We start from the raw sequence: 24129 nt of genomic DNA on the forward strand, positions 1-24129 counted from the left end.
GCCTGCAACAGATTTAATCCGGTCTGTGACACAATTCTGAGGAAAGCACAAGAGAAAAATTAAGCAATGACCTGCAGTATTAAATACGGCCACTGGATGTCGCTAAAGCCAACCGTCACTTGTAAAATAATCGACCTGCTGTTGCTCTACTTGCTAAAAAAAACATTTATCAACCAAAGAACATATGAGGTGGTGAAGTTCCCAATTTCAGGTAAACTTTTTCATAAATAAATAGGAAGCCTACATATAAAACAACAAATAATTTGCACTTAAATTAGTGTTTGTATGCTATTTTTTGTATATTTCCATGTGAAGTTTCCGCAAGTTAAATAAACTAGTGGAAATGAATTCAATGGGGTTTTTTTTTTGCTTTTGTCTTTTTCAGAACACATAATTATGAGATTAAATCTTAGTGTGGAAAAAAATATTAGGGCTGCAACTAACAATTATTTTCATAATAATCAAATTTATTTGTATAGCCCTTAATCAGCAGATCTCTCAAAGGAATGAATTAACCGATTTCTTAAATACATTTTCAATTTGCTCCTCTTGATTCAAATATTGAAGTTTGTGATAGATAGAAAATAGTTTACTAAACATCAGCATATTCTATAATATAAAACAATAAAACAAAAAGTGTTATTAAGTGTGAATTAGCAACATAAATACCTACCTATATACCTAAATACTATAAAATACCTGCTATACACTTGCAAATATTGTATGTAAGACACTCTTTTCCTACCACCTTATCCAAAAATCTTAATATATACAGACTTATCATACTAATCAAAAAAGAAAGAGCGATACTTTTCATTTTATTTGTAAAAAATGGTTTTATTCGTTAAATATTTCAATATGATCAACATTTCCATTTGATACAATATGCTTAAAAAACTGCTTCATCTGTACATTAAAACTTGTAATTACTATTATTTTTCTTTTTACCACCATATTGGGAATTGTTACAAGTGTGTTTATTTGTAAACGGAATTAATGTGGCGAAATAAACAGCCTCCAAAAGACGCCAAATCCTACAGAAAAAAAAACACATTATTATGGCATTCATTTTTAAGGCTTGCCCCCGCGAGAGTGCTATGTCTACCATGTGGCCCCTGAGCTTATATGAGTTTGACACCCCTGGAGTAAAGAATCTATTTTAATCTAGGAAAACTCGTATCTTGACCTGGAACCAACTCCACAACAAAATGACTTACCTCCAAACATCACTGCCTTTGGAAAAGAGAGACATCCTAATGACTTCGGGGGCCATCCAAGAGTAGGTTCCTGCCGCTGACATCTTGGTGGTTTTGTGCCACTCCCGGGCCAGGCCGAAGTCTGTAATCTTCAGTGTCTTCCTCCCGATGTCATCATTCTCGATTGTTTCAAGTAAAAGAACTGAAGTTTAAAGAGGAGGAAATCATTATAATACATTAATTCCACCACAAATAAAAAAGAAACATGTAAAATAAAAAAAAAATCACCCTTTGAACACATTAAATGCGGTTCCAATAATTTCATCCTGATTATTTACTTGTCACACGGTCGACCGCTATGGCGAATTATTCACCTGACGTGGTTGGCAAAAATTGTATAAGATTGGCGCTACAAAAATGATAAAAACTAATCTAGAATATTTCTGCATAGTAAAACTCAACTATACAAAGCAATAAACCAATGTATTGAAGTGAAGGCATTGTTGGCAACTAAAAAGAAACATTAGGGGTAAGGAAATGATAGGTGATATTCAAAATGGCCAAGAGCGGAGTGTGGCTCATTTGTTACTGTAAAAGCAGAGACTTGACAGCGCCACAATGCACCTGTCCCTAGGCCCAAAACTGTTAAAACACATTCAAGTCTGAAGGAACCCTGAAAACTCGCCTGGAACTCGACACCTAGCCTTGCGTGAGAAATGAAGACTACAGCCTTTGCCAATGATGATAAAAACCAACACGAAGAAAAATGTAACTGCTATAAAGTCTTGAAAAAGTTATTATCAGTCTAAAATCCTAAATCCTCAGGTTCAAAATGATCTGAACCGCACTGAGTACATCATCTAGGTCCCAAATACAGAGTAAATAAAATATATTTCAATAACTTAATGTGTTCCTACCCTTGAAAGACAGCACTCAACTTTTTAGCCAAGGCATGTATTAAATTAAGTATTGTAGCACTTTATTACATAATGACATGCATGTCAATATTATGGTGCTTACAACAAAATATTGTCACTATAGATAAGGCCTGCACCTAACCATTATTTTAATAATCGATAACTTGATGGATTATTCGATACATCTGAATTTTTAAAAACATTTTTTAAATTTCATCTTTACTAAAATTATTAAGTTTTGGACAGATAGAAAAGTAGCACACAAAACAACAGAATATATTATGGTGTAAAACAATAAAAAATAGTGATTAACAATAACAGCTTACAATAAAGAAAATACATACAAATGCAATAAGCCTGCAAATATGTAAGATACATTTTTATAAAGTGAAAAAAAGAAAGGCAACATTGGAGTAGAATGCAAGTATTTTGTCAGATGCTTGTTTGTGGCTTTCTATTTATTACAATAATACAGTTCTTAAACATGTGCCCTAGCCAAAGCGTTAAGGTGCCTACCCCTCGTCCATTTTTTTTTCTTTGCAGGAAAGACATATTCAGAATCAACTTTAACCCACAATGGGAAAATTAAAGAACAAATAAATTACATTTCAAACTTAAAATATAATTGCTAGTGACTCATATAACAATTACAATCTAAAGAAACTATTGATCTTTTCATCTTCTTCAGTATATTCATCCAAAATATGTAAAGGATTTCTTTTTTCAAATTTATGTCAAAAAGGGACATTTCTAAAGCCATCATCTAAATACTTCCAAAAATAAAAAGCTTTTGGAGTGGCACAGTGCCTTTTCAATGTTGTGCGAGACTATTGGACCTTAAATTTTTGGATTCCCCTGAAATGATAAGTGTCTGCTCTCTAGAAAAACAACTGTTAAATATTTGTTGCTTACTTGCTTTGTATACTAATAGGGATTTAAGTTACAACATATCTTTAAAGTTTAACATGTTGGATTTGATAAATTGTATGTTTTTATACCTTGCGTTATGCACAATCCTAAAAGCTTTCTTCTGTAATCAATTCAATATTCTATATTGCTTTTATATGTATTTCTCCAAATTTCTATACAATAAATTAAGTAAGGCAATTTAACAAACTATATTATATGAAGGGTTTTTGGTCAAATATATGTCTTCATCTAGCTGCAATGTAGGCATCTTATTGTACATTTAATGTTTTTATATGGCACATTTAGTGAAATTCCTGTGAAAATAAACCTTTGGCTACTGATTTTAGATTAAAGAATGTCAAGTGAGCAACGCAGATTTTTGAACAGCTTGCTAAAGAACTATGTTGGATTTTTTTCAATATAAAAACAACCACTGGCTGTCAGAAAGTTGAACATTGGCAGTCCAGGAGTGGTATTCCAGTGCCAGTCTGACTGGACATAAAAGTATCAGTACTATTAACAGCCTGGGGCAAGATGGGAATCCTTTACCAACACTTCAAACAATAGGATTTTTATTACAAACAGGTTTCACTTGAGCCAGGCCATGTACTGGAGCTACTTCCCTTTTTCAAATTGCCATCCATCTGACAGGTTGTGTGGGTGTAAAAGACTAATGATGCACTGGTTACACAACCGAGGAGGGAGCCTATAGCACAGCACTTTAGTTGTCACAGCATTTTAGTCCAAGGTTAGCACTTCCTGTCGGTGAACATATCTGAACGCTTAGGTACACTTGAACATGAGGTCAAAGTACAAGTTCATGCCAAAAAAACAGTGTTCTGCAGCAGTCTTTTATACCAGCCACCTAGCTACTTATGTGAGTTCTATGACTGCAGTTTAGAATAATGTGGGCCTCCATCACTAAGTAGCATTAACATACCTGCCAACTTTTTAAAGTGAAAAAGCCTAGTAACTACGGTCAGGTCCAGGACGAAAGAAAGTTCTTTAACGCTCAATAATGTATTTAATATGACAAAGTCATAGAAAACCCTCATAGTTTTCTTTTCAATATTCGATACAATAAGAAACAAACCATTTAATTATATATTTCATATATGTTTAAATCTTTGTGCCCAGGCATACACCACCTCGTGTTAGCGAATCCACCACCTCTCCGATTCCCGCAGCCGCGAATCGGAGAGGAGGTTAGCTCCGGTAGCTACCGATTGCTCCAGGTAGCTCCACGTTAGCGTGCGGGATGCTAAACGAGAGCCACGTTTCCGTAAAACACAGCAAACTGCACTTCCTGTGCGCTTTGTTTTTCACCAGCACAGCCAGTTTGTCTGTCTTAATTGGTATAGAGTTCACATTTAGCATGATTACGGACGGCACCGTAGACTTATAACGCCGCTAGCTGCCTAGCCTTAGCTCCGGCACTGCATCCACGATAGGGGCCCCTCATCACGCCGGCGCGAGAATTCTTCAGGGCAAGGAGTTGATTCTGGCAGCGCCAATAGACTTTTGTTTGAAATGGTACTTCCTCTCCATCTTGCGGTGGAATGTTTTTACGATTTTATTTTTTTTAACGGGAAACCCGTAGTTTTTGTGATTCAACCGTAACACCGTAGTGGGTTCAAGAAAACCGTACTCATTACGGCAAAAACGTAGTACTTGGCAGGTATGCATTAATGCTAAGTGAATTACTAAACAGAAAAACTGCAGTCAGTCATGCCACGCTCCTCTGTTTATAGAACACAAACAGTTTCAATGCATCATCGTAGTTGTTCCAATTATAATGTATCATGAAAACAATGTGTAAAGAATGGAAAAAACACATCTTTAAAAAAGTACTAGCAAGTCGTGGCTGCTATTTTTTGTCTCCAGGCAACTGGATGTAAAAGTGGAGTGAGGGAAAAGCAAACACACCTTATCTACTGTAATGGTAGCCGCATTCCGTTTGCCAGACACTATAAAACATTTTAAGAATAAGAAAACAAAACAGAGCAAAGTTCAGATGTCCAAAAGAGTCGAATAGAGAGCTGTTGCCTTAGCAACAGTATAATGTATGCATTGACAAAAAGACCAAAAACGCCATTTATTTACTCAATAAAAGTAGTTGTGTTCCAAGTTCCAATGATCACTGGACACAATGACAAATATCTGTAAAGCTGAGAAAATATATCCAGTAGAAGAAAAACAAGTCTTCTTTACCACAGCTTCATCAAAGTCTTTGATATCGCACTCTTTTAAAACGACTAAGTTTTAAAGAGGACAACAGATAATGCAACTGGAGATGGATGTGGCCCTAAGGTGGACCCCACCCAGCAACCCACCCTCCTCCAACAGGGATCTTCAGGAAAGACATCTTTCATAAAGGGGTAGTTGTAAGATCTAAAAAGAAAAGAGGTACCTTTGAAGTAACTCCCACGGTTCTTCCTTTCCTTCAAACCCTAAAGGTAAACATTTTTTCAAAAATTGGGGGAGGCGCTAGGCAATCTTTTTAAGAAAACCAACTTACAAAGACCATCTACAGTGGTGGGCTGTCAGGGCCTGAAAAGGCCTTCTCTGCTGGCCCAAAAAATATGTGAAGCATGTGATGTTATATATTTTATCAAAGAATACTTACTTTCATTGCTTTTTCCTGAGTTGAACTGCTTTCAGATGTGTGTTTTCATATTTGAGCATTTGACCAATCAAATTTTGGCCATTTCTTGTTGCCAGGTTCATAAATCTACCTGGAGGCCTTCCCAGTCAGTTATGCAGGCCATGGGGCATAAAATAAGTGATGATAAAGCTGTTGGTTTAGCCAGTTAGATTTCAAGTTGGCAGAGTGAGGGCCTTTCTGCTGGCCGAGGGAAACCTCAGTGTTTTGACAAACATTGATTGGCTAGGGGGCGGTAACGAAGTATCACAGTGAAAAGAGTGAAGAAATATATGTTTCCACTGCTTCTGTCGGACAGAAATGTTCAGCCCTAAACCACAGAACAGGCTCGACTCTTAGCATTAGCTTCAAAACCAATATATTTTATATTGCTTGATTGCTGCACTTTGTCTTTTGGTTCTTTGTATTGGTTATCTTTTGGATGTTTGCATGCGAAGAAGAGGAAGTAGATTTGGTGCTATATGTTGTGCATCAGGCATATTTGACAGAAAGGTTCTAGTTGATGGCCATAGACATGGAACTTGAGAAAAAAAGAGAATGGATTTTGTGCAAAGTTAGGAAAGGTTTTTGGTGAGTAAAATGTGGCTAGGTTCCTAACTTGGAGCCTGAACGCAGATTTGAGAAGGAATTAAATGTTTTTGAGATTAAGTGTTTGAGGAGTATGTTAGGAGTGACAATATTGGATAGATTCAGAAATGAAATTGTGAGAGACAGAACTGGAGTACCAGTGGAACTGAGCAAGCGTGTGGATGAGAGAGTACTCGGTTGGTTTAGACACATGAAGAGGATGGATGAGGAGCGAATGTTGACGAGGATATACAGAGCAAAAGTAAATGGAAGGAGACCAAAAGGAAGGCCGCAATTGACGTGGATGGATGGTGTTATGAGTGCACTGTAGGAAAGAGGTCTAAATGTAGTGGAAGCTAAAGCTCTTGTGGTTGATAGGAATGAGTGGAGAGGTGTCATGGAAGGACAGTGCAATGTTTGACCGCATTCTAAAGAATAGGCAGGGCACCTGTATGATGCGGCAGGGGCAAACAAGTGAAAGCTGTCGGGCCCTGCTGTTGAACAGAAGAGTCTGTTGTGTCACCTTGACCCGAGTGACATGGCCGCTTTCTTGTGTCCGGTTTCATCTGGACAGATGAAAGCATGACCAACTTGGGTGCCGAGGTGCTTAACTTGTTTGGGTGTTTGGGCATTTGGGTTGGCTATGGTCAATTTTTTTCGTGTTTTTTGTTACTTTATCCTTTTTTTCTTATCTTTGTTTTTGTGTACGTGCTTGTCTTGCTGTCGATCACCCCTCTCGAGGGATATGCCCGCCACTGATAGATAAGCTCATAATGTAAATGGCTTGCTAAGTATCAAAGAAGTGCTTTAAATATTTGCCTTTACTGAATTTGTTCCCTGCTTTCGTATCCACATACACTAGAAATACCTGAAACACACGCTTCTCTTACTGCCAATGAGTGGTGTGGCGATGGCATGCATATTTGCATATTGTAATTAAAGAAAAAAAAATCCATCACTGATAGCTGTTCACTCGCCACAATTTGCAGAAAAAAATCCTCAAAGGTACCGTGTACTTTTAGAGGCATAGCTGAACACAGATGCATGATGGAGTTTTAAAACTCAGACTGCTGCCTGCTAACTTGTCGTGGCAGTATTTTGCTAACTGTGCCAACACACTTAAGCTTGAGTGCACGGTACCCCCTGTCGTAAGCAGAAATAAGGCTGCTGAACATTTCCTGAGCCGGGCATTCCAGCCGGTGGGAAAAGGATCAGAGCTAGTAGCTGCCTAAATCCATCTATCATGGTCGACTGTTCTCAACCCCTCCCAACTCGTTTGTAGAGTAAAGCACAAATTAACCCGTAACTGGACTAATTATAGCCTTACAACAGAAGAGGTATGAGGCTGGTACTTTTTGGGATTAAGCAGTATCTACGTTTGGCCATCAAGTGGGTGCATGGGGGTTGTCTGTAGTACTGATTAGTTGTTTGGAAGGGCAACGCATGTCAGCTGTGGGCCGTTTCTTTTCACCCTGTGCACGGCAACAATAGGTGCAGTCAGGGAGAGGTCGTAAAAGACACAGTGAAAGCATCTCCATTCCTCCTCTCTCACCTTTGCCCCATTCTCTTGTCACAGAAAAGACAGACAGTAACTATGTCACTGGGAAGTTGTGGGAAAAATTGCCCTTCAACACCTACAAACCCTTTTTGCAACTTTCCCACTGATTCCCTGTCGCCCATTCGCAGGTACTTACCAAAAAGTTACTGTCAGTGACATTAAGGATGGATATCAACCAGCCGTGACTGAGAGTTCCCACACACTCAAAAACATTTCAATGCAACTTGTTGGAATCAATTTTGCCCAAAACCTTTTAAATCAATGAAAACCAATTACAGGCATAGCATTAGACATTGCTATTAAAATAAGAAAAAACTTGTGGAGCGGTATAAAAATGAAGAGTTTCAGTCTATTTTCTCCTAGTTTCAAAGTATAGACACTGATATCAGTGAAACGCCAACCCTGGATTTTCAAACCTGGTGAAGACCTCATACACGCCATACCCACCACCTCAGCCCTAAAAAATTCCTTTTATTTAGTCTTTTCTTTCTTTTTCCAAAATGTTGAGTAGTCAGGGATGGAATATTGGAATATAATCCAGCTACATCACTCTTACACCTCTTCTTGTTTATTGACAACTACACGAGCCTTCTGGTGAAACATATACCGGAATAGCCAAAGATCAATGAAGCTGCTTCGCGCTTTGGTTATCGCTGACTCACTACTTTGCAGAATTTGAATTGAATTGTCTTTATCTTCATTTATATCAACATATAATGCATTGTGTTGCATAGTGAGCATATACCTCACAGCAAATGCCATCACTGGGGCATCTTAGAGAGCCATGTCAGTGTGCGTGACAGTGATAGTGTATGATGACAGTCAAACGGCAGAGCTGGCGCACAAGTAGCCACCAAAAAAGTGCGGAGCATGGCGCCAGATAGCCTTAAGCCATTCATTCCATTGAAAATAAATTCATCAATTAAATCGGACTCCAAAAAAGTCAGAATAGTCCAGGGAAATGGCCATCACCAGCAGGTGCTCCGTGAATTATCAGGTCTGGAAGCAACTGAGGCAGCGTTGCGAGAAAGGGCAATGGCCGTGTTGCAGGTCTGGCCTACTGCTAAGGCTAAGCCAAAAACTCTCTTCAGCCATCCCTGCTTGTATTACACCACCACAAGATCCATTATCCATGAAATGGAGGGCTTACAACCTGTGGGAAACATTCGGGACTGTTGTATTTAAATCATCGCGTAGACCTGGCTCAATTTGAGCAGACCCGATGCTAGTGTGCTATGGGCCAGCCACTATCTAAAATGCTTTCTAACACTGAAAGGAGAAGCCCTCCAATTTTGTTGTACTGTTGTATAAAAAAATAACAACCATTCGTTCAACTGCAATTCTGTGTTTTTATTTGCAGATCTACAATATATTTACTAACACACACCAATGCACACACACGCACACACAGTCAAGCCTCACCCTGGGTTACACTTATTTTCCTCATATTTGATCAGCATGTAATTCTTGCAAAAACAAAAGCACTTAAATACTATTTATAACACACATCCACTGTGTATATATATATATATATATATATATATATATATATATATATATATAATCTGCAACAATGAATTGTCAAAATCGATTAAAATCGATGATTAAAAGCGTTGGCAATTAGATCATCAATTCTTTTATGAGCCACCAAGAACGTTAAATCAATGCAAATTAGAGTGCACACTATTTCATTGTGACTCTGGGAATAGTAGTACCGCTTCGGTCCAGCAGAGGGTGCCGAGAGTGTTTTAATAAAAAAGCTATGTGAATTTTTTATATACTAACATTTTGAACATTCTATCGTTTAGAAACACAATTGACATGAAAGTTTCAACTTATTAGTTTTTGACTTTGACTCATCATGAAACAAAGTTAACAATTTTCAAGGGGACAAAAATACAGAGAAAAACAATCAGAAAATAAGTATACAATAAATAAAGAGAAAAAAATAATAATGACATTTTTAACCCTACCCAAGGGGTAAATTCTTAAGCATATATCATTTTCATATTGGCAATGTTCAACTCCAAAATTTAACCCCCAAAAACAAATTTGTTGACAACATTCCAAAAAGTCGGTTTGTTTACATTTTTGATGATTTATTTTTTTTGGTGGATAAAAAAAATCTACACAAGTTGAAATATATTGCTTTTTCTTTTTTGTTTCCACATTTCAAATGATCAGTGGATGAGGTGGTAGGAAAAGAGTGCCATACATATTAGCAGGTGTATAGCATCCATTTCTATGCACTTTTTTATTATCAAGTTTCTGACAAATACTGTGAGTTAGTGAACATGGGTGATAGTAGTAAGATTTGGCTTGTTAATGTTGAAAATCATGTTACTGGGTATTCAGATATGCATTTATTTCTTGTTCCAAAAGCTCATGTCCTTCAAACAAAAAAGATGCTCTTTTTGCACTTTAAAAATAAATATCTATACAATTCCAGGTGTATAGTATACATTTGTATGTATTTTATTTGCTCTTTGACAAACACTGTTTTTTATTGTTCAATATAGTGTGATATACTGTTTTGTGCACTATTTTCTTCTTTGTCTATAAAATTTCAAAAATGAAATGAAATGATCTGCATTTTTCAAGTCAATGACTTCCCAAAGCGCTTTACAATGTGCTCCACATTTCCCGATAGCGGCCTTGTATTGCAGCCATGTAAGACGCTAACCTGCTTATTGGGGGTATTAGGAGTTCAGTGTCTTACCCAAGGACAATTCGACATGTAACACGGACGAGCCGGGATTCGAACTGGGATCCCTTGATCCCAAGACGAGCGCTCTACCTCCTGAGCTACTGCCGCCCCCCCACGGTTTGGGGGGTGGTATTTGAATGAAACTTTATTTTAAACATGAGAAAACAAAATTAAAACAACAAGTCAAAAAACAAAAACAATGTGAACATACCATGTCCGAAAAGGAATAGGAAGAAGCATATGCCTTTTTGATCCTACCGCACTTCCTTAATAATTGTGTTTTATCGCTAGAAATCCAGTGTATTTAAATCTATTAAACACCTCAATAATATAAATATTTACATACGTTTTGTGGATGCACAGTGACTCAATCATCACCACCACCACCCACTTTCACAGTCATTATCATTACTGTCTTCATCCATTCTCAACATACTGAATAATAAGAGTATCTATTATAGTAATAATTCTCACTGGTGCTGATAGTGACAACTGAAAGCTATGTGGTGTGTGTTTTCCATCATATCAGTATCTTTGAACCTTCTGCCTTAGGGGATCCACTCCCTAAGGCAGAAGGACCACCATTCCTGAGTGTCCTGCATCTTTGCAGAAACCTCCAGCATAAAAATTCCCACTTGTCTGCCCTTACTAAGAAATGTGCCTGATTGCCTGTTTTGTGTTCTTATTAAAAGTTCTCTATGTGATGGTATCTCCTTATATTTAGGTTTTGTTTAGTTTTCACCATACTCACCAACATATTTAGTCATCTCATTGGTTTGTTTAAAAATATAGATCTAGATTGGAATGAATTTGTATAATTTAATGGTGACAGCAATATAATAACGATGAGAATAAGAAGAGTCATATAGTTGATGACAATAATAAGAGTGCTTGAATTAAGAGGAACTTAATGGTTTTTTTTATTCGATTCATCGATTAATCGAAAAAATAATCATCAGATTAATCAATTATTAAAATAATCGTTAGTTGCAGCCCCAATACTCATACATATGTACTAACACACATCAAAGCACACGTGTCCATATGCACTAGAGGTCGACCGATTATCAGCACCAAAATTTGGGAATTTGACGGGTACCTGTATCGTCTTTTTTGGGGCAGATTATTATTAAGAAAGAGATGCAACTGCCTGAAATCTCTTGCTCCTACAAACGCTCCTCCCTCTACTATTTTACTTTGGCCATTTTTTAACCATTGTGAAAGATTTTTAAAACTGTTTGACTTCTCTTTCCCGATGTCAAATCAAGAATTTTGAACTATTGCACATAATAATTGGTGCTAACGACCATTTTGGGAATAATTTTAAGAGTCTGTTCATTTTCAAACGTACCGTTACAAGCGAAACGAATAAAGTTTAAGAATCAAAGCCCAATGAAACAGAATAGTTTTAGGCCAAATTGTATTTATCATGGGGCAGTACGGCGGCGCAGTGGTTAGCGCTTGTGCGGCACAGTTCATGTCATGGGAACCTGTCGTGGGTTCAAATCCAGCTCCAGACTTCCTGTGCGGAGTTTGTATGTTCTCCCCGTGCTTGTGTGGGTTTCTTCCGGGCACTCTGGTTTCCTCCCACGTTCCAAAAACATACATTTCAGGTGAATTGGCCGGTCCAAATTGTCCATAGGTGTGAATGAGCGAATGAGTTGTCTGTCCCTGTGTGCCCTGCGATTGGCTGGCAACCAGTTCAGGGTGTCCCCTGCCCACTGCCCAGAGATGGCTGGGATGGGCTCCAGCCCCCCCGCGACCCTAATGAGGATAAGCGGTATGGCTAATGAGATGAGATGTATTTATCATCTGTCGGCATTATCGTGTTTCGGAGTAAATATTTTACATGGTTGGATTCTTATGGCCAGGAGATGTAGTTGTGGGTTATGCCGGCTTTAAAGTTTTCGGGTACCTTGTTTAAGACTGATCGTGATATTTCTGTGATGAGTATATTTTCAATCTTGAATACCAAGAGTTTAAGCTATTTAAATGATAGGTGGCATATTTTAGTTATTGGTGACATCGCACAGAGATGCATTTCTTTATCAACGTTAAGGGATTAAGTCATGTCGGTTGTATTGTCACTTTAATTTATTGTAAAAAAAAAGGGAGCTATTTAAGTTTTATGTACCTGTATACAAGTTGCTGCTGGGCCTAATTTGGTTTCCTGCACTGTTACTTTTCGATTAAAGTGACAGATTAGTTATTTTAGTTGTGTTTAAATTGTAATTTATTTACTGCAAAAATTCAGGGAGCTATTAAAGTTTTTCTATAATTTTCAAGACATTTTTTTTGGTTTCCATTTCGTACTCTAAGAAATTGTTCGCCATTTTTTTAAGCTTTTACTGCAAAAGAATATAGACTATTGGTTATCGGCCTCCTCTGAAAACTAGTAATCTCTATCAGCCCTAAAAACAAAACATACCGATCCCTAATACGCACACAAATAGTCAAGCCTCACCCTGGTTAAACTTTTTTTCCTCATACTTGCTGTCCTTATCGGTATGTACAGCTTGCAAAAACGAAACCAGGGCATTGATCCAGCATCAGTTCGCGCATTATGTGAACAATGTGACTCTCTTATAAATAGCGGTCATAAATGCTGGGCTTTTATTTCTAAATCTTGATTCATATATTTAAAACCCAAATGACACACAAAAAAACTCACGTGGGGAGGGAAACACAGTCAAGTAAATAAAACAAAATCAAACCTGAAATAAAAAAAGTGAATGACTGAGGTTAAATACAAGTTATGTCCATTGGCTCTGGGCCAAGTTTCAGTAATTTGTGGTTCTTATCTGTTGGTACACAAAAGCCAGCACTCCTTGTTTCACACAGATGAGAGTGAAAGCATGAGGAAGGTGGAATACATTTCGATTTCACCATTTCTTTGCCAACATCCTCCAAGATTTGCTTGTGAGATTTGGACACCTTAAAGTTTTAATTGCAAACAAATACTAAAGTGCTCAGTATTGTGTGACATCTTACACTCACTTTACAGTACAGAGTGAAATTCCTTTAAATTATTTTAAAAATACAATGTCTTCTTTGTTATAGGGAAGTTTGGTTGAGGTTGTTGACAAGATTCAATAAAAGACTGTCAAAAATGAATTTCATTGTCGACTTTTGTCGCCCGACCTATTTTTTCAACAGAAAGAGGCATCTCTACATGAATATATTTCTGGTGAGAGTCGCACATGAACAGCCAAAAATGTCAACATCAAGTACGCGTACCCTAACTTTGAAAGTTTTGGAGTATTTTAGCCTGGATATGGTTAATAAAAAGATTATTTGCAAAGTTTGCATAGCAGACCTTGCGTCATCATGGTAGAAGATCGGTGACACAAACATTTCAAGATCAGGTCGGACAGTTGAATGAAAATGAGTCTGACTCACTTTGGTAAAATTCAAGTTACGTTCAAGAAAATACGGTTTTGATGACGTGTGTTGTACATTTTATATCCGTATATTAGAGCTGGATTAAAATATCAGACTGCCTGACAAATGTTTTTGAAATTATTTGCATGCAGTCCGAGGAACAAACGTTAGTTGTGAAAACCATTAAATTTCAAACTGTAGAGAATCGAGTAGGGTGGTGTCCGCAACTCGAAATTTGGCTAATCTCTGCAGCCATCTCCTGGCTTAAAAGTCATGACCACAGCCTCAGTCAACTCATTCCTTAAGTACTAATTAACTATTCTTTTTTCATCTTTTTATGTTGGCATTTGGACTGTATTTGAAACAGGCATTTTCTTACCCTTACCATTTTCAAGCTGAACTAACAAAAAACTCCGGGGACAAGCATAAAATCATCCTCTACCTACCCCTCCTCCCCTATTCCGTATCCTTATGTGTTGCGAGTTCCAGAACAGCAGTGCTGTGAGATAAAAGTAGATAGTGGGGTGGAAACTTACTTTTTGTACAATTCCATAGTATGTTCAATAAAAGATTTATTTTTGATTGTAGCATTCTTCTTGTGTTAATCATGATTTTCCAAATAATTAAATCAACTTTATTAATTTTAAGAAAAAAATATTATTATCCAATTATTTGACTCATCATTTCAATAGTCTGTGACTAGTCTACAATTAAAATAGTCGTTGTTTGCAGCCCTAGTTGAGAACACTGCCAATTCAAAAAGAAAGTAAAAAAAAGTTCTCAGCCAAAAAGAAGACAGAAGAAAATAATGAAGGGGGCAATGGGGAGGGGGAGGAATGGCAAGGGAAGTAAAAAATAAGTGAGTAAGGAGGCTAACCCCCTCTAGTTTGTGGCAATAGAAGAGCACTGCTGCTCTCTGGGAGATTAAATATGAACAGAACAAAACACAACGAGTGCTTTGGGACCCTCCGAGTCCTCGCCATTCTTTGGGCCGCAGTAGCCTAGCAACCGCTGCTTGACCAGTCCATTGTGCAAACGTATGTTAAGCTTTTATCCCTCATTAGCAACATTCTTCCCCGCAGGCCGGGATTTTACAGATTAGCTGGAAAATCACAAAAGGAGATTGGGCAAATCTTGCTGACTTCCAAGATATTACTTTACAGGGTAACCAGTGATCGAATAGTGACATGTTTGTCTGGCATGCAGATGTATACATCGGGAGTCGGTCCAATGACAGGCTGGGCGAGGGGACGGAGGCAGGACTTTCTGCAGGGATTGATGGCACGGAAGATACATCAAACACTGCACTCTAGGAACTTCTCAAAGTTAAATAATTCACTTTTTTTTGCTGCGAAAAACACTCGACACACCATGGGGTGCGCTTGTGTGGGTACAAGAGACTCTTTCTGTGAACTTCACTTGGCCTTAGACAACGATATTTCAAAGTCATGAATTGAGTACTAAAAAGCTTTCTTGGAGATTTTTTTATGACTTTCAAAAAGATCTAGTTAAGACCAAGGACAAAGATCTGCAACCCAAAATGTTACAAAAGGCATATTAAACCTAAGAAAACCAAATCACAAATATACCTGAAGCTGCAAAAACTGAAGGCATATACACGGTGTCCCCCCAAAAAGTATACACATATTAGCAGCAAATATATATATATATATATATATATATATATATATATATAAATTTTAATAGACTGAACCCATTGAACTGAGTGTATGAAAGTATGAAAAGACAAATAATTCATGGTAAATTGACATGGTGATCGACCCCAACATGTGGATTCTCAACTCTCCGGTTAGTGCAATTGTGTCCGTTAATCGAACCATTTAATTTGAATGTGGCTTTAGTACTTCATACAATCTTTTGGGGAATTTTACATCTTTTGTTACATGGTTCCAATTACCACTCGCAATACTGTACTATTCGGTCTGGGTCATTGTTATTAAGAGCTGTGTATATGTGCATACATTTTTGGGACACCCTATATAAATGTATTTTCAAAATAAAACCAAAAGGGGATTTATACTCAAAAGCTAGCCACTAAATATTTATTCTTAAAGTTTTAGAGCACTGCAAAAAGTCCAAAATGTTAGTTGTATTTGTCCTCTTACAAAAAAAAAACGCAAAATGTCAAAAAACCTAACCCCCCCCATATTTTTTCTTCTTGATCGTTCATGAAAAAGTTCCAAGTTGCCACATGTGGCTCTAGAGCCGTAGGTTGCCAACCCCCGACTTAGAAGAATGTGACAATATTGAAGTGTGTGTGATATAGCGTCTCAAAAAGACCACATCTTTTATATCTGACAGCAAGTTTACAAATTATTTAGAGAGAGAAAGCAGGAGTAAACCAAAATCTTTAAAAAGTACATCTAGTGCAGAGATCTCTAACGTGGTGCCTCGGGACAGCTGTTCTGATAATAGCTTAACAGTGCTCATTGAGATTTTCTCATAAAATATTTTTTGGAGTTGACTGAGTCAATTGAATCCAAACGATACATCCCAGAAACTTCTCTGAGCTAAAATGTTCACTACTTCCAATAATCAACCTAGTAATAACATTTTAACCACATAGTAATACATTTTCTATGTTGTTATTTTGGAATTGCATGTAAAAATGGGTGCCTTCTGCGCTAATTAGTCACAAAAAGTATCCCTCGGCTTGCAAAAGGTTGGAGATCCCTGATCTAGTGAAATAAACTGGAAAAGGTTAGCAAGAGAAAAGCATAGGAAACAAGCTGCATGATCCCTATATAGAATTTGGGGACAAACACAAGCAGGTTCCTGCCGTGGAAGGCAAATGGCAATTCATTTTTCACGAACTTCCACTACCACAACAGAATTACTATGTTTGCTAAGTTCAATTTATTTATGACTATGTTTGCCAAGTTCAATTCATCTAGATATATGCTGAAAAGATGTGCGCCTTCTATAGAAAAAGAACCGACCAGACTAGGGGTTACATTTTTTTTTCAAAACTCCACAAAGTATTTATCAATTTAATTTTTTAAGTATCATTGAAAGTAACGGTAATTATCTCAAACACCAAGCAGGTCAATTAAAATCGATGATGGCACAGAATGAGATAGGAGCCTTATGCAATGTGTTCTCACTGACCACACAAACCTATGGATGTATTAGTTTCATTTTAAGCACCAGCATTTACAAATAAGTGTTAAAACATTGCCACATTTATTTCCTACATGAAAATGCCAATGATGGCACATTCAAGTCACTACTGCCCGCCATCTTTGTGGAGGTCACGATGCAGTGACAGGACAAACACATTGACTTGTGTGTTAGCAGCTCGGTGTCCACTCAAGTGGGCGGGGGTGTCACGGGGGTTTGTTTATATTCACCAAACACCTGATTAGCCGCGACAGTTCAAGTCTTTTCTCTCCATCTGGCCACTAATTAACAGAAGTCTTTGCAATCTTTAAGGACTGCACTACCCCAGTCTTTTCTTGTGTTAGTTATGCGATCGATCAGGATGATAAATAGCACCAAAATAGTTAAGAAGTTTTGATATATAAGTTGATATTTTGTAAAAGCACTCAAGCATGTTGTGTTTAACAGAAGTTGGAAAAGTACTTCATGATTGGATTAATCGTGATTAGGGGGGTGGGCGTTCTGGATCTAGTTTTTAATAACTGTGCAATAGTAAAAAAAGAAAAGAAAAGAAGACTACTCTGCACCTCCTTCTGATGAGCCAGATGTATAGAGCTTGAGAAGTTACCTGTTGAATGGTTTAGGACGCTTAAAGCGCTGTTGCGATTGTATGGGCTTTTGAACTTTAGTGAGCATATTGCGCTTTGCGTTGTTTATAGTTTTTTTACTTTTGTTGCATTCCTGTGAGTGCGTTTGTGCTCAACTGTTTTGACTGACCCATTGTGTTACGTATTGTTCTAGAAATACAAAGTATAATGTACACATTTTAATGTTTGATACTACTTTTGGCAAGACCTACTATGCATTTTGAGAGACTTCCATGGATTTAATTGGCTAACATTGTTTTTGCTCAGTGTAGTTTGATTTATAATAGATACAATGTGTACTACAAAAGAAAATGAGTGATATATTTTTCTTAGCCAAGGGTGCCATTCAATAGCACTTGTGTACTATTTAAAAGTGATGTATGTTTACATAATCAACACACCCATATTCTTATGCCTACAGTTTTTGTCAATATTAGAGGGAATATCTTTGGGCCAGGTCGTGTTCAGGCATAAAATGTCGAGCCGAGCCTGGCTTCTCTCTCTTGTTTTTTTTCTCTTCTTCATAAAAAATCTTGACAGCATGCATGCTCTTCGGCGCACATGCTTTTATTCAAGAAAATAATTGTAATTATTAAAGTGAAGTTTCGGGTTTACTTCGGGCTGGGGTCCCTCAAATCGAGTTAATCTGTCTGGCTTGGGCTGATTTGGGCTTTTATACCCGCGGGTCGGGCTGAATTTTATTTAGACCCGCTCTTATCTCTAGTCAATATTATGGTGCTTATAAGAATATAGCAATTCAAGTAGTTATAGTTATTATTGACCAACTTAGTATTGATCATTTAAGTCAAACTTTGTGCCCTCCAAAACAGCCTTTAAAATAACTAAAACTGCAAAATGTTAAGGTAATTGTAAACTAAAATGAAGAAACACATATTTAGATTTTGTGTGTGTGTGTTGTTTTTTTCCCAAATATAGGATGCAGTTGAAAACGTGTTTGGTTATCTATATTGGTTTTAGTTCACATAACGATTTCATTTTGTGTATACTCATCTTTTCTTCTTTAACATTTCTAAAGATCTAGTGTAAAGTCCCCACATTTTAGTCCATTCAAAACATGGATCACCAAGCTTTTGAAGCTAAAAGCTTCTCTATGTTAATGATTGGTGCGAAAGGCTTCAATTTTGTTATACTTTTTGAAAATAACAATTTTTGTTATTACTATGTTGTTACTAGGTTATTATGAGGTTGTAATTATTAGGAGTCAACTCCTTCTTGTTCCTGTGAAATTCACCTAAAATCACAATCCAAGACATACCCAAGATCCGCCATTGTTGTTTTGGTCTTGCGCCAATCTTGGCAAACGAGATCTCGTTGCTTCAAGATGACGTCATTGTTTTGGTGGTTGTCGAGTGAAAGAGAAGTATGCCTCCATAAAAACAGTTGGTATTAGGTGCAAATCAACAAAAAATTGGTAATTTCTTCAGTGTCGGTAATATGTCGAAACATAATACAGAAAGTGGTAACAATAATTCCGGCGCGAAAAAACGGCGGAGAAATTCTTCAGAAGACTGCGAAGGCAAGGAAAACACGTGTTTTGAATTGAACGATTCGACGAAAGATAAACAAACGAATACTCCTAGCAAGAAAAGGACTTTTCTGCCAAAATTGACTCAATTATATTCCTGGTTTACGCTATGAGGAGAATGATAATGGAGGCTGCATGTTCTGTGATGCGTGCACCCAGCGTGACAAAAATGGATTGCATAAATCATTTCGCAATACGAACTTTCAGAAAAGCACATTGGATCGGCACAACGACAATGAAAACCACAAATTAGCTATGGAAATTCCGTTGCTGCAATTGGACCTTGAGAAGGCATTACAACTGTGGCGGGACAGCAAACCACGAAGAATATATGAACTGAAAAATCTGAAGTGATTAAAACTGCATGAATATATAGACAATATTTCAGCAATATTATTTTGTATAATGTATAATATTTTTGTGAACTGAAAAATCTGAAGTGATAACTGATTTTTATTACAAATTAAGTGTGATGATTAAAACAGAATGAATATATAGATTTATATACTTATTCATATTTTTGTTGCCGATTTACAATTTCAACCTCGATAACACTAAATTTTGGGGACCCATAGATCTCTGTTGGGACCCATAGAATTTGGAGCATGCGAGTCCCCAGGACCCATCACTTTTCAGAGGTAAAATGAACACTGCTGAATTAAGTTTTGCAATCAAATGCCAGCAAAAGAGTGTAGCATGGGCATCTTGTTTCAAACTAATAGTGATGTTTTTGTGATAAGTATATTTTGAAATGGTCCTCATGTCTTTAATTCCAAGAGTTTAAAGGGATTCCGAAATTTTAAAACATACAAAATGTGACAAAATAGTAAATGTTTTTGCATAAAATCTATCCGTCAGTATTACATTCCAATTATTTTCGGACATAATGAATGTTTAAGACAGTCGGTCTTTGACTTCCTGAGCTCTGACATCATGTGAACGCACGCTGTACACAATGGCAGGTAAACTTAACCTTTAATGATCAACTCGGACAAAACAGTCAGAAGTCCCCCAGCGACACAGTCATTTGGTTATCTTTACTTTAAAGAGGTTTAATACCTCTATGCAAAATATCATTTATTCAATATTTGAACTGATTCATCTTGAAGCATGTGCCAAGAAACAAATACAATCGGAGTTTGTTTGAGAGCATTTTGCCCTCCAGTTTTCTGGTGTTCGGACAGCACCAAAAGTCAAACACATTTATTGTATTTAAAATACTTTTTTCATTCACTTAAAGGTTTCATCTATTTCCCCTTCAACTGAGCTTAAAACTTGTCATAATACCATCAGACCTTTCTGTTGCTGCTATATACAAGTGGCAGTCACATGAGTGTTAGAATTTGTGCAATCACTGCATCTATTTGAACAACATTTTCAAGTTGGGGATGGTAGGAGAGAGGTGGGGGCAAGGTCGGGAATCTTGGAAGGTGTGCTTGACTGAATGTGTGTGCTTAAGGATAAGGGTAGGGGGAGCTTCCCAGCTGTGCAAACTAACTTCATTTCGCATCCTCTCGAGGGCGCACAAACACATGCATGCGCACAACCCCAGGTGCGCACATTTCAAGTGCATCCACACTTAATGAAGTGAGTTCAAACAAATTTTAATTCATGCAATAAATAGTAAATGAACAGTAGAAGCTACTCCAGAGCTCTAAACAAGTTTGTTGTGAATTTGTTGTGTGTATGAATTAAGACAACAGTTGATCGAATATTTGTGGGAAAGAAGTTTATAAGTTAAGCCGAGTGTAAACCACGTAAGATTTTTAAAAAATTGCTAACAAAAATCAGCTATATAAATTGTTGACAATGAAATTCATTGTTGACTATTGTCACCCAAATTGTTTTTCCAACAGATTGATATTACAGAATTATCTCTGCTGAGAGACGCTGATGCGCTATAGCATCTCTGTCTTGACCAGTAACGTACAGAAATGACAGCGTCAACATCAGGTTCCAAAAAATCTAAAGTTTGGAAGCATGTTAGGGTGGATACAGATAAATAAAAAGACTGTACAAAGTTTGCAACACAGGCCATGGCAGTAAATCGGTGAAGCACTAGCATTTAGAGAGAACATTTGGCGCTTGAACGTAACCCAGTCTGACTCGCTTCGGTGAGATTCAAGTTACATTCAAGCCCATACGGTTTTAATGATATGCATTGTACATTCTATATGCGTATAGTTTGCTACAAAAGAGCTAGAGCATGACTGTGTCTGCCAAACATATTTGAAATTAGATGCATGCACATCTGTTGTTAAAACATTATAGGCGACATACGTCTGATTTCAAGCGGTTGAGAATCACTGAATGTACGTCACAAAATGCACATCATATTTGTTTTATCTACTTTTCTACTACTGCTACATAGCCTGTGATTCGTTTACAAGGATAGAAAATGTTAAGTTGATAAAAAATGTATTATTCATTTGCGTGTCCCTAAAAAATTAAGTTCTTTATTGGATTTATGTCTCTACTGACTAAGCACTGTGCCTAATAGATTTTAGATAGACCATTTTTATTTAATTTTAGTACAAATCCAAAGTAAAAGATGTATTTCCATTGTAGAAATGGTTTGAGTTTATATTATCATTTGCCACATAAATAAATCAACTTCATGATGGATTCTAGAAAAAAAAAAATCATTATTATCCTATTACTAGACTAATCAATTCAATAGCTAGTGACTATTCGATTATCTAAATAGTTGCATCCCTACCGTATGGATGCATTTTATTTTTACATTTTCATTGTTTTTTTTATTTGTTTTCATCCCTTGGAATGTTGAATACCTGATTTTCATTTATGTAGATTTAAAGGAATTTATAATAAAAGACCAAAAAGGAATCATGGGATCTCAACAGAAAATAAATCAAATCAATCATACACGTCTAGCGGTACTAAATTTATTAGCTGATATGAGTGTGCGAATACTCCATTGGGAACAGAGGTAAGATCTGGAGCCCAAGCCCGTACCCGAGCTTAATTTCGGCCTAAAATGTCAACATTACGTACGGGTCAGGCTTCTCTCTCGTTGACTTGAATTTAAATACCGTATTTTCCGCACTATAAGGCGCAACTAAAAGTCTTAATTTTTTTCAAAAGCTGACCATGCGCCTTATAACACAGTGCGCCTTATATATGGCTCAATATTAAATTCGCATGGTCTCGCAACTTACTCAACAGCCGCCGACTCGATTTTACCCCGAACGTGGAGTAGTCCGCGGTGTATGCTGGGATTTATATACCGGCGTCTCATTGGCTAACCAATGTGTCAATCATCATTTGAATCGATCACTATTGGCTGAAGTTATTCGGGGCCTCGGATTGGCTAGATGGCCAAAACAAACCCTGCAATCGGCCGAGTTTAGCAATGGCGTACCAAGTCCGCGGTGTATGCTGGGATTTATATACCGGCGTCTCATTGGCTAACCAATGTGTCAATCATCATTTGAATCGATCACTATTGGCTGAAGTTATTCGGGGCCTCGGATTGGCTAGATGGCCAAAACAAACCCTGCAATCGGCCGAGTTTAGCAATGGCGTAGCAAGTCCGCGGTGTATGCCGGGATTTATATACCGGCGTTTCATTGGCTAACCAATGTGTCAATCATCCGTTAAATCGATCGCTATTGGCTGAAGATATTCGGAGCCTCGGATTGGCTAGAGGGCCAAAACAAACCCTGCAATTGGCCGAAAAAGATGTGTCAATCATCCGTAAAATCGATCGCTATTGGCTGAAGTTATTCGGAGCCTCGGATTGGCTAGATGGCCAAAACAAACCCTTCAATCGGCCTAGTTTAGCAATGGCGTAGCAAGCTTGCTAAAGTACGGCATAAAGAAACATGTTTCATTAGTCTGTATTTGTAAATATTCTACTCTCCTGGATTTACTTCACTCACGGTTGTAAGAAGACCATGATTGCGTATCATTATTGAACGTGAGAACTTAGGTGAGTTATGCGGCTTTATATTTTCCCGGTATCTTGTTTTAGAACGATCTTGATGTTGCTGTGATGAGTTGAGTGAATTAAACTCAATTCCAAGTGTTTATTGTCATATGCACAGTAAAGTTGTGAGCGAAAAAGAAAATAGAAACATAGAAATGTTTGGCATTTCTTGAATCCCAAGACTTTAACCTTCCGAATGATATTTGAAATGACGCATTTAAGTGACATCGTACGGACACTGCATCCGCACGTGTCTACGACACGTATTTGCTTCTTTGCAAGCTTTGGGAATGTTAAGGGGGTAATCAGTTTGACTGAATCATCTGACTGTTTTGTCGACGTTCTCATTGTAGCGCCTTATAAACCGGTGCGCCTTATCTATGGAAGATATAGGACCAAAAACTATTTTTTGGGGGTGCGCCCTATAACCCGGTGCGCCCTATAGTGCGGAAAATACGGTAATGTTTAGAAAAACGTACAATAAAACCAGGTGTGGATATTACAAAAAAAAAAACATTCATTCACACTTTCCATCAACGATGGAAAATTGTCAGTTGCTTTAATCTTTGCTGACAGAAAAATACTGTATCAAAGTTGTAAATTTTGATAGTTTTGTTTAACTTAGATTTCCTTTCAAAAGACACCCTGTTAAAAGGTGCTATAGGAAATTTAATCTTTTCTACTTACTGACGCCATCTTTTGCCTCAAGTCATCATTGCAGCCTCTGTCAAGCTCCTGATGTGTCACGTTTATGTATATGCATCCCTAAGATTTCCTCAAATGAACTCTTTGTAATCTTTTTTAGGGTTTGGGTTGGATTTTGCTTGAAAAAAGTTGTTTCTTTCGCCATTTTCAAGCTACACTAGACCTATTCACTCTCAATCACCTTCCTTCCTCTTTACCACATGCCTAGTTTCTTATGTGTTGTGGATTCTGAAAAGGTGTTCCAAAAAGAAAATAGGCTTGATGG

At 37.4% G+C, this 24129-nt stretch overlaps 1 protein-coding gene across 2 annotated transcripts in view; it reads right to left on the bottom strand.

Moving 5' to 3' along the window:
* Nucleotides 1–24129, bottom strand: part of map3k21 (mitogen-activated protein kinase kinase kinase 21) — a 43873-nt gene that overhangs the window by 17501 nt on the left and 2243 nt on the right. For both annotated transcript variants that reach the window (XM_088351954.1, XM_088351955.1), the window contains exon 2: nucleotides 1218–1398. In XM_088351954.1, the coding sequence (XP_088208080.1) occupies nucleotides 1218–1398 (181 nt within the window). The remainder of the gene's footprint in view (nucleotides 1–1217; nucleotides 1399–24129) is intronic.

This window comes from Urocampus carinirostris, chromosome 13, assembly GCF_059441175.1.
Source record: "Urocampus carinirostris isolate Australia breed hairy pipefish chromosome 13, RoL_Ucar_1.0, whole genome shotgun sequence".
In the NCBI taxonomy this organism is placed as follows: domain Eukaryota; kingdom Metazoa; phylum Chordata; class Actinopteri; order Syngnathiformes; family Syngnathidae; genus Urocampus; species Urocampus carinirostris.